The sequence below is a fragment of the Haemorhous mexicanus genome, chromosome 20 (assembly GCF_027477595.1).
Source record: "Haemorhous mexicanus isolate bHaeMex1 chromosome 20, bHaeMex1.pri, whole genome shotgun sequence".
Lineage (NCBI taxonomy): Eukaryota > Metazoa > Chordata > Aves > Passeriformes > Fringillidae > Haemorhous > Haemorhous mexicanus.
Window position 1 is genome coordinate 5,732,840 of NC_082360.1, and position 15,490 is coordinate 5,748,329.

Genomic DNA, 15,490 nt, shown 5'->3' on the forward strand with positions numbered 1-15,490 from the left:
GTGCCCCCGGACGGACACGCGCGGCAGCCAATGGGGAGGCGCTGGGGGGCCGCGGGCGAGCCCCCATTGGCGGCGGGGGGAGGAGGAGCCGGGACTTGAAGTTGGAGTGAGGGATCCAGCTGTGCGGAGCGCTCGGCTCGGCGCGGCCGCCGCGGGAGCATCCTCCGCCGTCGCCCGTCCCCGGCGCGCCGAGCAGCATCCCATCGCCCCGGGCAGATGTTGGGGAGAAGAGGGGACACGCAGAGCCGCTAAGGGCGGGCCGCCCCCCGGGTGTGGGCCAGCACCGGCAGCTGGGGCCGCCCCGCCGCCGCCTCCCTGCCCGCGGCTGGGGCGGCTCGGGCCCCCGAAGGCACGGCGAGGAGGAGCTACGGAGCCCTCAGACAGCAGGGCAGGACGAGGGGGGCGGCCTGGCCCCGGCGGGGGAAGAGGCAGTGGCTCGCCCGGCCATGCCACCCCGGCGCTGAAGCTGCCCCGCCGCATCCCCCAGTCCCCCTACCCCACCATGGCCGCGCCACTCTAGGCGTCCCACCGGCTCGCCCCGCGTCGCCCCGGCTCCCCCGGGGCCGCCAACCGGAGGATGGACGAAGATGGACCGCGAGCGGCCGAGGAGGATCCGGAGCCGGGCAGAGTCAAGACTTTCATCCGCCTTAATGACCTGTCCGGAGCCGGGGGCCACCCGGGGCCGGGGGACAGGGAGGCGGGCAGCGGCGACTCGGAGGAGGAGGCGCTGCCCTACCCGGCGCTGGCCCCCGTCGTCTTTTTCTACCTGAGCCAGGAGAGCCGGCCGCGGAGCTGGTGCCTCCGGTTGGTCTGTAACCCGTATCCTTTGCAGGTGTTCGGCGGCGAGGTAAGCCCCACGGGGCCCCCACGCCCCCGGAGCGGCCGGCAGGGCGGAGAACACCTCCTGTCTGGAGCCCGCCGGAGGATGGGGAAGGAGCCGGGGTTTGGGAGGACCCGTCCCCCGCCGTCCCCGGGGTAGCGGGCAGCACCCGGCGATGCCCCCCCCTTCCCCGTTGCTCGCCCGGGAAGTTTTCCGGGCTGTTGCAGGGGCTCGGCGGTCCGTGTCGTGGCGCGGGGCTCCCCTCCCTCAGCCGCCCCGCCGCGATGCCGCGGCTCCCGCGGGCTTCAGCGCTCCGTTCCACAGGGACTCGGAGCGGGAGCTGCTGGGGATCATCTCGCCGCGGGGTCGACCGTCTCTGGTCCAGCTCCCCTGACACACGGGGGGACCCTAACCCCGGCGTCTTCCCTTGTGTATCGGTTTTTCCTTCTTGACCCCGTTTCTTGCCCATTTTAGGCTCCCTGGTCCTTTCCCTGAGGTTTTGCGAGACGGGTGCAGCCTGGAGGGAGGCGTAGGTTTTGGGGGGTTGGTTTGCTGCCCAGCTCTAGGGTCCCTAAATAATTCAGGGTGCTTGGGGCCCGTCGAAGGGCCTATTCTTGGCAGTCCCCCGGGGGATGCTCTTTGCTTGGACGGGTTGGGGCAGGGTGGGGGTCATGGTCCCGGGCGGGCATTGGCCAAGGGCAGCTGTTTGTCAGATCCTAGGGTGAGCCACGACCCCCCAAAGGCCTCTGATGTCCTTCCAAGCTCCCTGTCTGCTCTGGAACAGGCCGAGCCGCTTTAGTCAAGTTTAAGCTTTCAAAGCGGCGGCGGGGGGGGGGAGGGCGGAAGAAATAGAGGAGACAATAGAAAAATTTCTTCTTCCACAGTCTTGGTGTCTTTAAAGCTTCCCTTTGGAGTTGAGTTCCAACCAGCACATGGCTTCCGCATGGCTTCTAGCATTCCGAGTATTTTACCATCCCCAAATTCCAGTTTCATTTATTATTTGTAGAAACAAAACCCCCAAATGAAATAAAGTGAAGCGATGTGGCTTCCAGCAGGGGCTGGTGCAGGAGAGGCAGCCGCTTCCCGGGACGTTCCCACGTCCGTGCTGGACTGCCGGCGCAAGAGGCAGGCGGGTAGTCTGGGAAGCAGCCCCACATCTGGAGGGGGAGAGGCTGTGCAGCACCACGGAGGACATGTTACATGGTACAGAGGACCAGAATGCCCTGTACTAGTCCTTCTCCACTCCTGGTATGCAGGAACCGTTAAGGATTACATCTCAGCAGAGGTTGGTGTGCTTGGTGAGGGTCTGCTGGAGTTGTGAATATTGTTTTACTTGAGCTTCAGCAAAGATTTCTCTGATAAACAGTCTGCCTTCTCTCCTAAAATGTCCCCCAGGAGAAAAAAATCCAAGATTTTTCTTCCCGGTCCTGAATACTCTCAGCAGCTTCTCCACAGATCTCTTACGGACCTGCTAAGCAGTTCAAACTGCCTTTATTTAAACATCTTAGGAAATCTCACAACTTTGTGAAGCCTTCTGTTTTGGAAAGAAATATTAATGACAGGCTGCAAGGCTGTGTTCTTGTTGCCTACTAATAATATTTATGATTGCTGGTTGAAATATGTTTCCAAGTATTTATGGGGTTTTAAAAATTTTTAAACAATTTTTAATTCTTGACATGATATTTTGAATCTGATGTTAATACCTGCATGTTTTAGTGTTTTCAGTAAAGTCCCCCACCCCAGTAATGGCTTGAAATGTGTTTTCTCCTCTGTGGCTGCAAAAACAAGCTGATTAACTTTCGTCCTTGGAAAATCAGTGGTATTGTGGGCACCTGCAAACACCACTGCGAGTCAGGGATGAGCATTAAGTGCACTCCCGCTAGCTGGGATTTTTGTCACCAATTTTTCACTTGTTACTGACAGAGAAAGGATCTTGCTGGGAGTCCTGGGGCCAGAAGGGTGATGCTGTGGATCTTTGAGTCATGTGGCTGCATGTAGCTGTTTGTTTTCAGGGTCACTGACCCAGAATTGGGGGAGTTTTTTTAAAAACAACACACACACACACACACACACAAAAAAAAAAAAAAAAAAAAAAAAAGAAAAGAAAAAAGAAGGCAGTTCAGAGTTCAGCCTTCAGATGAGAGGAACCCAAACCCAATAGCTACTTCTGCACTGTGTCCCATCACTTGCTGGGTTGTTCTGCAGAGCATTGTCTTGCTCATCCCTTTGCCTTTCTACCACTCCAGTGCTGAAGCTGAGCCTTGCTCTTGTTATATTTATTACTTTTATATTTTTTTCTTTAGTGTGGTGGCCCTTCTCAGGCTGTAACCTTCTAGGAATTGTGTCTTAGTGTTAAAACCTTGTAATCGTGTTGCTGGAAAGTCTTTGTTGCCACCAGCTGCCCTGCAGAGGAGTGACAGTGCTTTGGCTGAGTGGGTGGTGAATCCTGCCCCAGCTCTGGGGACTTTGGAGCTTTCACTGCCTTCTGCCACTCTCTCAGGTGGATTTTGCCTTTCTGCATTGGCTCCTGCAGAAACTGGATGGGAGGACTCTGGTTTGAGCTGTGTTTGTGGAGATGCAGAGCTTAGGGCTTTTCCAGGCAGATTTGTGGTGTTCTAATCTGACTGATAAAATTTACTGTTGATGGGGCGTCAGGAGGAGGTGCAGGACCCACTCTTGCCCAGGAAGGACAGTTTGTACCCCTGAAGTGCAGCTGGAACTCCTGGGATTCTGCTCTATATCCCTGTCCAGGCAGTTAGTGTGACTGTGGTACCTGAGGCCAGGTTAGGGGAGGGTGACAGTTGAGGTTCTGAGTATCCAGCAGGGATGCAAAGTCCTGTTGATGTGGTTTTTGGGGGTTTTCTGCCATGTCTCTGTCTAGAGCATTCTCTGCCTAGACCAGGAAGCATTTTCTCTTGCTGTCTGGAGCAGAGATGTGGGGTACTGTGTTGTTCTCCGGCTCCTCCTCTCCCTTTGGGCTAGAAAGAGGTCATGAAGTTTGTCCTGATCCAGAAATTTTCTTGAGCCTGAAACCTTGGGATTTTTAACTCTAAATATGTACCAGATGGCCAACCTGTCTTCTCCCTCCACTCCATTGTGGTCTTTGAGTGAAAACCTCTCTGGGAACCAGGAGGACCCGAGGGGACGAGCCTGGATGATAACCTGCAAATTCCTGGTGGCTCTGGGGTAGAAGGTTTTTTCCTGGGTGAGAACTGCCTGGGTCAACAAAGAAGAAGGAGCAGGAACAACTTCAGTGGTCACACTGCTGGACCCACAGGCTCAGAGATGGGAAGGGCTGTGGCACATGCAGGGTGTCCTGGTGTGTGTGCTGGCAAGGCCGTGAGAGGAGAAGCAGGAGTCTCTGTGGGGGAGAAAAAAATGAGGCAAGCTGGTTACTTGGCTTTCACTTGTAAAAGGAAAGCACCATGAATGATGGGAAGATGAAAGGCTGTATCAGGGTCTATGCCAGGCTGCTCCTCTGATCAGAGACAAGAAACGAGGCTATTTTTTGAGAGCTGAGGAGTGATTGAAGAGCGGGAATGGAGAAAGTGGGGAGGATGCTACCACTTGGCATTAAGAGCTCTGAATAGAGAAATAACAGTGTAACTGAAAGGGCCTGTGATATCTATTGTAGTACTGAAAACTGCCTCATCCCCCACACCTGCCTGCCTGCAGAGCACTGCTGCCTGGAAAGCAGCACGCAGCAATGGGGCACTGCAAAACCTGCTGGAAGGTGCCATGCCTGGGGAGACATACCCACATTGGCTGAAATCCTGTTTTTTTCCTCCTGGTTTGGAGGGTGAAGGGCAGCTCTGCAAATTCCCTCCCTGCGAAGGGGAGGTGTGCTCCCATCCTGTCTGGCTGCTCTGCAGCACAATCCCTGGGACGTGGGGTTTGGGAATGGCTTTGGCAGAGAAACATATCTTGATCTGGTCACAGAAACCAGCCCTGCCTTCTGTCAGCAATAAAACAGAGAGGACTCTTCCAGCAGCTGCTTCACATGGCTCTGCTCACTCCCCAGTAGGAAGAGGTGACTAAAGCTGGGTCCTGGGGAGGAACTGATTGCCCCCAACTCCTGTTGGAAGTTGCAGATGCCCAGACACTTCCAGGAATGGGTCTGGAATCCCCATGGCTTCATGCCAAGGTGTAGCTGAGATCTGCACCAGGCTGGCTCACAGGATGGCTGGAGCTGCTGTGCTAGAGCTTGGTTCTTCATGGAAGGCAGTGCTGGCCCCATTGAGAGCACAGTCAGCCCCTGCTGAGCTCACCCTGTGCCCTGGTCTGTGTTGGAGCAACTATTTGCTGGTCTGGCTGGATCCAGCTCTTCAGGGAGGGACATGCCTGTGTGTCTGACTGCACCAGAGCCAGGACCCTCCTGCCTGGTGGGGGTGAGACCTGAGGCTGCTCAGCTGTGTTGTGGTTTCGGCTCCCCAGCCCCAGCAGTGCCCCCCAGTACCCCTTCTCATGGGAATGCCTGTGGTGAGGGCAGTGGGCAGGTGGAACCCCTGTCACCTTGTGGGAGATTGGGGTGTCCTCACTCCCTCCTCAGCCCATGTCAGCTCATGGGGAGAGCCAGACACTGCTTATGCTGCTTATGCTGCTCTTCGAAGAGTTCAGTGTGATGCAGGGCTAAATTATAGGTTTTTTTGTTTTTTTTTGTTTTTTTTTGTTGTCTAAAGGATGTGTTTTTTGGGGCAAGTGCATATGGTGTCCTTACACTTCTATACATTTGTTCCAGCCTCGCTTCTGAGTTTAACAAAGCAAAATGCTTTGATTTGTCAGGTCAGACCTGAAATGGATCTTGTTTTCATTTAAAAACCCCACAAAGGAACCAGAATCCATTTGCTTCACCTCTGTCTGATCCATCCCAGGGCACCTGAGTTTGTTTCTCTCCCCTGACCCAGTTAACCCACTGATGCCTCCCACCCCTCCCTAGACAGATGGAATTTCTCCCACTGTTGCTGAGACTCTACTCTCTCTGTGCCCCTTCCTTGGCTCCTCGGGAGAAGAGAAGCCTGGCTTGTCTGGCTGATGCCTGACTGAGGGGTCTCCCCACAGCCCCTTGGCCCTCCTGGCTGGGACGGAGCATCCTGGTGCTACCAGGGCAGGTGCTGGTGCCTCCCTAGGCTCACTCCAACTCCTGTGTGATGATCTCAACCCATCACCTTTTAGCAAGGGCAGCACAGAGGTGCTGTGGTTATTTCCCTTCTCCCAGGAGACAAATTACTGCAAATCCTTTTCCTTGCTGTTCACAAACCTTTTGGAAGCTCAGCGGGATCAGCAGGCGGTGTTCACTTCCCAGAGCTGGGTGCAGTGGCCAGTGTTCCTCTAATCCCTGCCTCCCTGGAAGAGCCAGGAGCAGTTTGATCCTGATCTAGGTGACACCTCATCTCACCAGTGATCTCTGGACCCGTCCATCGCCCAGCTGTGCCGGCAGCCAGGCGCTTCCTTTGCTCCCTGCGTGTGTATATGTTTTTTAAGGAGATTCTTCTGCGAATTCCCCCTTCCAGGCTGTTGTGTCACATCTGGAAGTTTGTGTAGGAGTTTATCCAAGTGCTGGAGTACAGCGCAGCTTTTTCTCATTTAAAAATCATAGGCTGGCATTTTGAAGCAGGCTGGGGTGGGGTGGGGGGAGGGAAGGGGAGAGGGAAGTTGTCTGCCAAAAAGGAGACTGGAGCAGAGGAATTGTAATGACTTCCAGAAGTTTTCTTTCTCTCTCTTTCTTTCTTTCTTTCTTTCTTTCTTTCTTTCTTTCTTTCTTTCTTTCTTTCTTTCTTTCTTTCTTTCTTTCTTTCTTTCTTTCTTTCTTTCTTTCTTTCTTTCTTTCTTTCTTTCCTTCTTTCCTTCTTTCCTTCTTTCCTTCTTTCCTTCTTTCCTTCCTTCCTTCCTTCCTTCCTTCCTTCCTTCCTTCCTTCCTTCCTTCCTTCCTTCCTTCCTTCCTTCCTTCCTTCCTTCCTTCCTTCCTTCCTTCCTTCCTGCGTGGGGACCCCACACTGCTCGGGGACAGCTCTGCTTCAGCTCCTTGTAGGAAATCCAGAACCTTTGCTCCCCTGTGGAGTGGGGAAGCATCTCTGGAGACTTGCTTGGTATCAGTTCACAGAATATTCTGAGCTGGAAAGGGACTCACAGGGATCATAGAGTCCAGCTCTTAAGTGAATGGCCCGTATGGGGTTGCTCTTCATCTGGGGCCAGGGGCCAGGGCAGGGTGGCTGGGAGGAGATCCCAGCTCTCCCCCAGCCCCCCATGCCCAGGACAGGAGGGGTGGACATGGGGTTGGACCACCCCAGCTGCCACTCATCCTTGGAGCTGACGTGTCTCCTATGACTCCCTGCTCTCAATTTGATCGGCTTTTGTGTTCTCTGCCCTGTTCAGTAATGCAGGCTGTTGGAGCCAGTCTGGAAATGCCCAGGATTTTATGATGCACAGAAAATTTTCTGCTTTCTTCTCCCTCTGCACCCCCTGCAGAAGATTTGGCATTGTGCTGAAAAATTCTGCTTTCTCATTTTTTATTTTAAACTCTCTTTCATTCCACCCCCCCGCCCCATTCTGAAAAGACCAAGTTTCGGATTACCCCAATTCCTTGCCTAGATTTTACTCAACTCTCCTTTTTTTTTCTGCTGTTTTGCTGGAAGGGAGCAAAACCTTAGGCCAAAATGAACCTCCCTGATGGCTTTTTCACTTGGATCATGAAATCATTTTCCCTTGGCAGAGGACCCATGGGGAGCCTTTGCCCCCGGCAGCTTTGCTGGCTGGGAGTAGAGTCTGAGGGAACTGGGCCGTCCATGGGGGACTGTGGAAGGAGCATCCAATGTCAGTTTAGGAGGGCTTTGAAGCTTCACTGTGGTTTGGAGAGGGTTGAATTCCCTAGTTAACTAGGAGGCCTAAGTGTTTCTGGGTTTGTTACAAGGCCAGATCGTGGCTTTCCCTTCCTCTGTGCCTTGGCCCTCTGCTGAGCAAACTAGACGTGAAATGTTCTCTTTGGATGGTGATGCATGCAGAGGTTTCCCCCAGCCTGGGTTCATTTGGCTTTGGCTTTCTTCAGTCTTGGCCTCTCACTCGGGAATCTGGCCTGGTCCTAAGAAATAAAACAAAAAACCAAACCAAAACAACAACAAAAAAGCCCCAAAAAGCCAACCAACCAACCAACCAACCAACCAACCAACCAACCAAAAAACTCCAAAACAACACACAGAAAAAAAACAAAAAAAAAAAAAAAAAAAAAAAAGGAGGAAATTCACATGGTTTTATACAACAGAGTGAGTGACGACTGGTCGTGCTTTGGGATGCTCTCACATCTGCTTCCTGCCAAAGCCCCAGCTAAGAAGCTTTGAGCAGATGGAAAAGCCACATTTTTCAGCCTGAATATTTGCTGAGAGAAGCTTTGAGGCTTGCTCTCTGTGCTGGCTGCGGTGGTGCTGGTTAGTGCCTTATGGGAAGGGGGGTCTTGGGGTGCCAGGACCAGCATCCCATGCCTGAGGTGCAGCACGGCCGTGCAGGTCCTGGCAGGTGCTGCAGTCGTGCACACATGCATGGGACTGGGATGTGCCCGTGACTCAGCCCCAAACTGTGACTTGGTTTAGTCACAAGTGGATGGAAATTGTCCATTGGTTTGGCTTCCGTGCCTGAAATGTTGTTTTGGTTGGGATTTTTAGCATGTTTCCTAGGCGCAAGGCACTGGCGGCTGTGTGCTGTTGGGGTTTTCTTGTCACTCATGTCATTCCAGTTTTCTCTCTCTCCCTGCTGGGATGCAAAATCCAAGGGCGAGAGCAGAAGAGGGCTGAAAATGGGAACAAAATGCTAAAGAGGTGATGACTGAGAGCTGGGAGCTTGGCACAGAGTAGCCTATAAAGAAAAGGGGATTTATTTACTGTAATCCAGATGCTAACCCCACACTTGCTGGGTTTCTGGTGCAAAACATCCTTACATTTACCTCTAATTTGGTTCTCTTCCAAGAGGTTTCTCCCAGTGCATCCAGTGAACCAGCTTTGAGATGCTCCCTAACCTTGGGGGTTGAAGGCAAACCCACAGCCAGCAGCAGTGGAGCTGGGTGATCTCACAGAGATTCACCCACCTTGGCTGTCCAACCACCCCCAAGGGGTTTTATGCCTCCAGGATTTCCTGTGATTCATACCTTAATCAGGTCAGGTTTCAAAGTCCCCCCTCCTGCATTATTGATGGCCTCTGTGCTCCCTCCCGAGATGCTGGTGGCCAGAGCAGCCCAGCCCTCCCCTGCCCAGATGGCAAAGAGGGCTTGTTGATGATTTGTTAATGCAAATAGAAAGTGCTTGTTAACCAGTGGCGAGGCTGAAGCTGTCTTCTGGAGGGCAGGGCTCACCCCCATGCGACTCCTGCTGCCAAAACATTTATTTGGTGTTAAGCTGCCAGCACGCTATGCAAGTGAAGATGTTAATAATGAGTGAGGGTCATTTTTAACTCTGGGTTGAGACTAGGCTTGGGAAGAGCCCTACTCTGGGAAGGGGAGAAGGTGGTGGGAGCTCTGCTGTGGATGGGTGTGCAACTCCCAGGGCCAGGTTGTATGGATCCTGTGGAAGGGAGCAAATGTCTCTGCTCCTTCTTGGCTACAGAGTCTGTAGGAATCAAATGTTCCTTCTGCTGTAGGTGAACGAGGCTTCTGAGTGTTTTTGATGGGCTGCTCTTCAACCAGTCTCCTCCACATCAGTGCTAGCTGCTGATAACATGAGTCCCAGATCTGGGCTGGTGGTCTCTGTGCCTGTGTTGGATGCAAAATATCTTTAATTTGGGAACCATCATGTCTAGATAGCCTGGCTGTAGCAATTCTACCTTAATGGGAGAAAAAAATCTCCAGTAAGGATGATAAATAAAGCCCTCTGATGCTTCATTGAATTAATGTTTATCCAGGCAGATAGGGAGGAAAGGAATTAAATTAATATCTGACTTGTAACTGCTACTGTATGTGATTATTGACTTATCTTGCTTTGGAGGGCCATAAATATGTCTCAGGATATACCCGCGGACCATAATCTGCTCAGGATCACTGTGCAGGTCTGTCTCTGATGTTCCTTCAGAGATTCACCCTGACTTCTAGGGTCAAAAATCCAAATTCCTCTGACAAAGGACTTAGCCACGTGTGGAGGGGAATGTGTTTGCACTATATGGCAAGCATACAGCATAATTCTTGAAGGTTTCTGCCTTGTATAGTTTGCTTTATTGTTTGTGATCCATGGCTGGCTCAGCTTTGGAGGATGTGGAGCCTGATTCATCTCAGAAGAGAGGTGCAGGTGAAGCTTCTTGGCTCTGGAATTGGGATGGATCACAGCTGGAGTCTCATACTCTTATCCTCTGCCTTTCTCCCTGTCCTTGGGATTTTGTGCCCCTTAGGCAGTTGTTTGGGGGTTAAAGATGGCTTGGGGAGATAAGATGGGCCTCTCAGCCTGCCCCTCAGTAGCCCTGACCCTGGGCTTTGGTTATCCATGAGCCTGGGGAGAGGGTGAGCTCTTCCCTTTCAGCCCTCGATGCTGTGTGGATGCTTCTGTTGATGATCCAGTGGATGTGAGCTCACCCCAGGCACCCGAAACCATGCTGGCCATGGGGGTGGCACAGGGCATTTCACAGCTCCATGTGCTCAGTGTCCTGGGGCTTTGTATCCACACATGTGTGGTGCACACAGGGCCAGCAGCTTGGGAAACAGGTGGGTGGTGGCAGCATGGGCCAAGCTGACCTGTTATGTTCCCCTTGTGAAGCTGAGCTGGAGCATCCTTGTTTGTCTGGGCTGTGGCAGGATGTCCTTCCTCTAGCTGAGGAGGGTGTTTCCACCTCTTGGGCTCTGTTTTATGTAGGGGATAACTCAACTGCCTGTGTGAGTACCCTTTCAGCAGTGTGTGTTCACCCCATTCTCTGGTACAGCCAATGTTAGTGCAGGAGTCTCCAAGCTGTGAATGGTGCTCTGAGCACCCAAATCTCTTCCCACCCATTGCCTCAGGCCCTGCTGCCTGGATAGGGCATTGCTGTGGTGTATTTTTCAGGATGCTTCTGTTTTTTCCTTCCATCCTGTCCATTAGGATGGTGCACATCCTGCCCCGCAGCAACCCCGTCCATACATCAACATCTGTTCCCATGGAAGCAATTTCCCCTGCTGCGGGCAAATCACAGCCCCTTCTTCAGAAACTGTGCATGGCAGCAGTACAGGGGAATCCTGTCTTTTTCCAGGAAAAGAAGAGCAGAGGAGCCCAAGGCCAGCATGGGGTATCCACAGTGAGGGTGGAGACACTTCTGCCTTCATCTCAGTGAATGGGCTCTGGCTCCTTCAGCAGTGGATGTTCACGTCTCAGCTGGGTTCTGGGCTTGGCTTTGTGCTGGGCTTTGTTTTCTCTTGTCTTGTAGCCCCATGAAGTTGGGCTGTCTCAGCTCTGGGAGCTCAGAGGGTTGAGCAAGTAAGGGTCAATCTGCAGATCTTGTGGTGAACCAGGGGGTGAAAGGAAAGTGCTTTTCAGTGCCTCACCCCTGCCACCTTTTCCCCAATCATCTCCCCCTTTCATCTGCCAGACACCTTGATTTTTTTCACCTCTGGTTTGGGTTTTTTTTCTACTATTGTCTGGAATTTGCATGGGGGGCGGGCTGGAGGTTGGGGGGCTGTGTGTGTGCACTAAATCTATTCAAGGAATTGTGATCTCTGGATTTCATTTTGCAGTTCAGCTGGAAAGATCTCATTTCCAAATACACCCACACACAGGCACAGCAAGAGAGGAGAGCGCAGGGGAGGGAGGGAGCTGCTCAAGAGGGATGGGGCAGCATGGGCAGGGCTGGGGGCCATGGCATGGGCACTGGGAGGCTTGGCAAATCTGACTGGGAGTGGTCCATAGCCTTTATCTGAGGGCAGGGAATGCCTCTGCCCTGTATCTCAAGGCCATGCAGAAGCTTGGTGGCCCTGTGAATGCATGGCTGCTTTAGTCCAGGGCAAAAAGGGGCTGAGAGGAGCAAAGGTACCTGGGCATAGCCTTTGCCCCGAGCCTGGAAGTGGCCCTGAGAGCATCTGGGGGGACTCCAGGGCAGTTTTAGAATTGCCCACAGTGTGTGTGTGGGTACATACACGTCCTCACCATGGGCTGAGCAGAGCCCAGGACATGGCTGCACTGTGGTAAGACCTGCTTTTGCAATGGAAGAAGAGCAAAGGCACAGAAAGAAGTCACAAAGCTCCTTTCCCAGTGACCTTCAAGCTAAAATGATCTTGTTTCCAAAGATGAGCCAGTGCTGGAGTGATTCCTTTAGTCTGTAACTCCCCATCCACACTATCTCCCTCCAGGGCCTTCCTTGCCAGCCAGGTCCTGACTCCAGCTCTTGGGTTCTGGAGAAGCTGGTGGGAGATGCATCCTGCATCTCCCGGTGCTGTTAGGGATGGGGTTAGTGGAAAGCAAATGAACCTTCATCCTGGTGGGCATCTAAATGTGCAGCAGAGGGTAAAAGTGAGGAGCTGAAGAGACTTGGTTTTGGTAGAAGGTTTTGGAGAGACACCTCAGTCTTCCTAAGCTGGAAGCTGACAGTAACCTTGCCTCTACATCAGCGTGCCAGGGCAATGTGGGGACAGTTACCTGAGCCCCCAAGTCTGGGTCCTTCCCTGACTTCAGGGCTTTGGAGCAGCTTGGGGTGCTGGGGTGTTGCCACATGTACCTGCACTCCCACCCAGCTTCCCCTCGGGCCCCTTGGGTGGATGCTGGTGGCATGTCTCAAGCTCAGCCCCCGCACACCGAGTCCTTCCATCACCCCTTCGGGTCAGTGCATGATTTTTTCCATAGCTCTGAAGCAGCTGAGCTCATACAACAATATTCCCTGGGCCAACACCGCTCCTTTTTGAAGTTCCTTGTTTTGGTGTTCCTCAAGTTCTGTTTCCTCAGGCGTGAAATACAACACCCCTTGGCACTGGAGGCTTTCCCTGATGCTGTGGCTTTGGTTATCCCCCACATCCTGCTGCCAGGTGAAACCACTGCCCTGTCCCTGAGCTGCTGCTGGAGGATGCCATCACCTCCCTAACTCATTCCAAGGCTTAAAAGGTGATAAAATGAGATCCTTTGGCCACCTTGGCATGCTGCAGCATGCCGCCAGTGGAAAGGCAACCACTGGAGTGTGCTTGGGGCCATGTTTTTTTTAGCCAGGGGCCACAACTGGAGCCAGGGCTCTGCCAAGCACTGAAAATGCCAGAGCAGTGAGTTTATCCCACGATGTTTGATTTGTGGTCATGGTGGAAGCTGGGTCAGGAGTGACAGTGGAGGATGCAGCAGAAAAGAGCAAATTCAAGACAGTCTCAAAAACATTTCATGCTGCCTAAAGTCGGGATTTTCTTCTTTGTTTTTCCTCCCCCGCTGCTGGTGCGCTGGCGGTGAGGTGAAGTTTATGGGAGAAATAGAGCCGTTCTGGGAAATATTTTGCCTCCTTGTATTGTTGAATTTTTCTCTTTCTGGCAGCAGATGAAGGAAATGGGAACACAAACAGTTTTGCTGGTGGGGTATTGATCCAGAATCAGCCTGGGCAGCAAGAGGCTGCTATGCTGGGGACAGAAGATACTCGAAAGCAGACGGGGTTTTCATTATTTTCATTCCTCTCCCTTTCTGTCCCTGTGCTCAGCTGGCTCTTAGGATGTTGCTAAACGAGGGGTGAACACATCTTGCTGTTAAGGCAAGGATGTGCGTTGATGCTTTTGGCCTCCCGTGTGTTTTCACTTATTAAAATCTTAAATTCTTCCATTTTTTTACAAGATTTTGGGTTTCTGTGCCAAGCTGGAGAGTCTCTATGGCAACTGCTACAGGCAACTTTTTTCTGTAACCCTTTTTGGGTTTTTTTTGGAAGATGGGGGGAAGAGGATGAGTGTCTGGTGCTGAAGCACCAATACCTACTTGAATACCCCAAATATTTGGGGTGATGAGTGCTAGGAGAGCTATGGAATTGAAATAACAGAATTGCTTCATGCCCAAGAAGCCAAGCACCTGAGCCCTCACTGGACCCCTCACTGGACCCCTCACCCCTCTGCTAATTACAGTGATTTTTGACTGTGGAGAGTGCAGAGTCCCATCCACCCCCACCTCCATCCCACCCCAAGGCCAGGGGCTTCCCACTTGGGTCTGTCATTTCTGGAAGCATTTAGAGCTATTCTTGGAGTGTGATTGCAGCAACATTTCAAGACACAATTAAAACCTGAGCCTTTTAGGAAAAATTGCAGCATGTAATAGAAAGGAAACCAGCTGGGCTAGATTGAAGCATAGGTTTTGGGAGTAATTTTTAGAATCCTATACTATAGGCCTTTCTAGAAAGATACTATACAATTTAATAACATGTTATATTCCTATATGTGATATTTAAATCATCCTATAGTATTGTGTAGGAGGAATCTAATTTTCCACTACAGGGTAATATACCTTTCTATAGGTTTTTGTCTGTGGTTTTTTTGTTTGGTTCTTTTTAGGGTTTTTTTTGGTCCATTGGAGTTACATGAAAAAATTACATCCTTCCTAGAAAAATCAAACAGAATGATGAGAAAATAATACCCTTAATTTATTTAATAGAGCATGTGAGTATTTTCCATAAGTGTTTATATAGCTGCATAAAAACCCATTTAGAGTCTGTTGGGGAGGTGATTTGAGATAGGATGGAGATGTGTTCAGATGCTGTCCTGGTCAAGCAGTGTCAGGGCTTTGAAATGGGGCCCGGGATAGTCTAAAGGGGCAAAAATTAAAAATAAATAAAACCTAGGACTTTCTTGCATCTCTATTTCCACTCCTGTGATGCAGTTAGAGAGATGATGGAGTTGTGGGTGCTGGGCTGTGGCAGCTGGAGCAGGGTGAGACTGAGGGCTGGATCTTGTGCCAGGGGCTGGAGAAAGGAGCAAGGAGCTCTCCAAGCTTGGAAAAATGGGCTTTGGAAGTAGCATGCAGGGGCTATGCCACCCTGCATGGCTGTTTGCAGCAGGCTGAGGGAGGCAGGAGGGTGGTCCACAGCAGGGCAGAAAATACTCTTGTCTGCATTTTGCAGCACTGCCTTGTCTGTAAGGGCTGAGTTCTGTGGTGGTTTTGCCTGGTGATGCATGGATTTGGCCATACCAAATCCACCATACAAAGTGGAGCAAAGATTCTCTGTGCTGTGCTAGTGGGCAGGTGTGACAGGGCTCAGTAGGCAGATGGCAGCTGGGCCCTTCTGTGTGCTCACTGTGCTTTGTGGGGTCTCTGTCAGTTGTAACCACACCAGTAAAAGCCTGTGCTGGGATGCTCTGCTCACTTATGGAGAAGACACCCCATGAGCTGGGGCACGTGTGGTTCTCCATGGAAAAGTGCAGGACTGGGCTCCCTATTCAGCTTAGCTTGGAGCTGCCCCTCCCTGTGGTGTCAGAGATCTGCATGGCCAGGTCCCCACTGGGATCCTAGGGAGCTGGTGCCTTCCCAGGGAGAGAGAAAAGGGAAAGGTGGTAGCCTTGGTCCTTCCAGATCCCCAGAGGACAAGTGCCTTTTAATAGCCATAGCAACTAATAAGCCCTGCGTGGTGACAGCCCTGCTGTCTCCATGGAAACAGACCGAGTATCACATAGCAACATGTGCCTCATGTACCCATAGAAACAGCCCGGTAGCTTTTTAGCATCCTCTGTTAGATCTCTGCTCTGAGAGAGCAGAGTGGTGGTGGGGGGTGTCCCAAGGTGAACCCACTGCTGCA

General features: G+C 51.9%; 1 protein-coding gene across 3 annotated transcripts in view; it reads left to right on the plus strand.

Annotated features, from left to right (window-relative positions):
* The first annotated feature begins 117 nt into the window (after positions 1 to 117).
* The window catches only part of CACNA1G (calcium voltage-gated channel subunit alpha1 G), a 148,625-nt gene continuing 133,252 nt past the window's right edge, over positions 118 to 15,490 (plus strand). For all 3 annotated transcript variants that reach the window (XM_059864663.1, XM_059864660.1, XM_059864661.1), the window contains exon 1: positions 118 to 819. In XM_059864663.1, the coding sequence (XP_059720646.1) occupies positions 578 to 819 (242 nt within the window). In that variant the 5' untranslated portion in view covers positions 118 to 577. The remainder of the gene's footprint in view (positions 820 to 15,490) is intronic.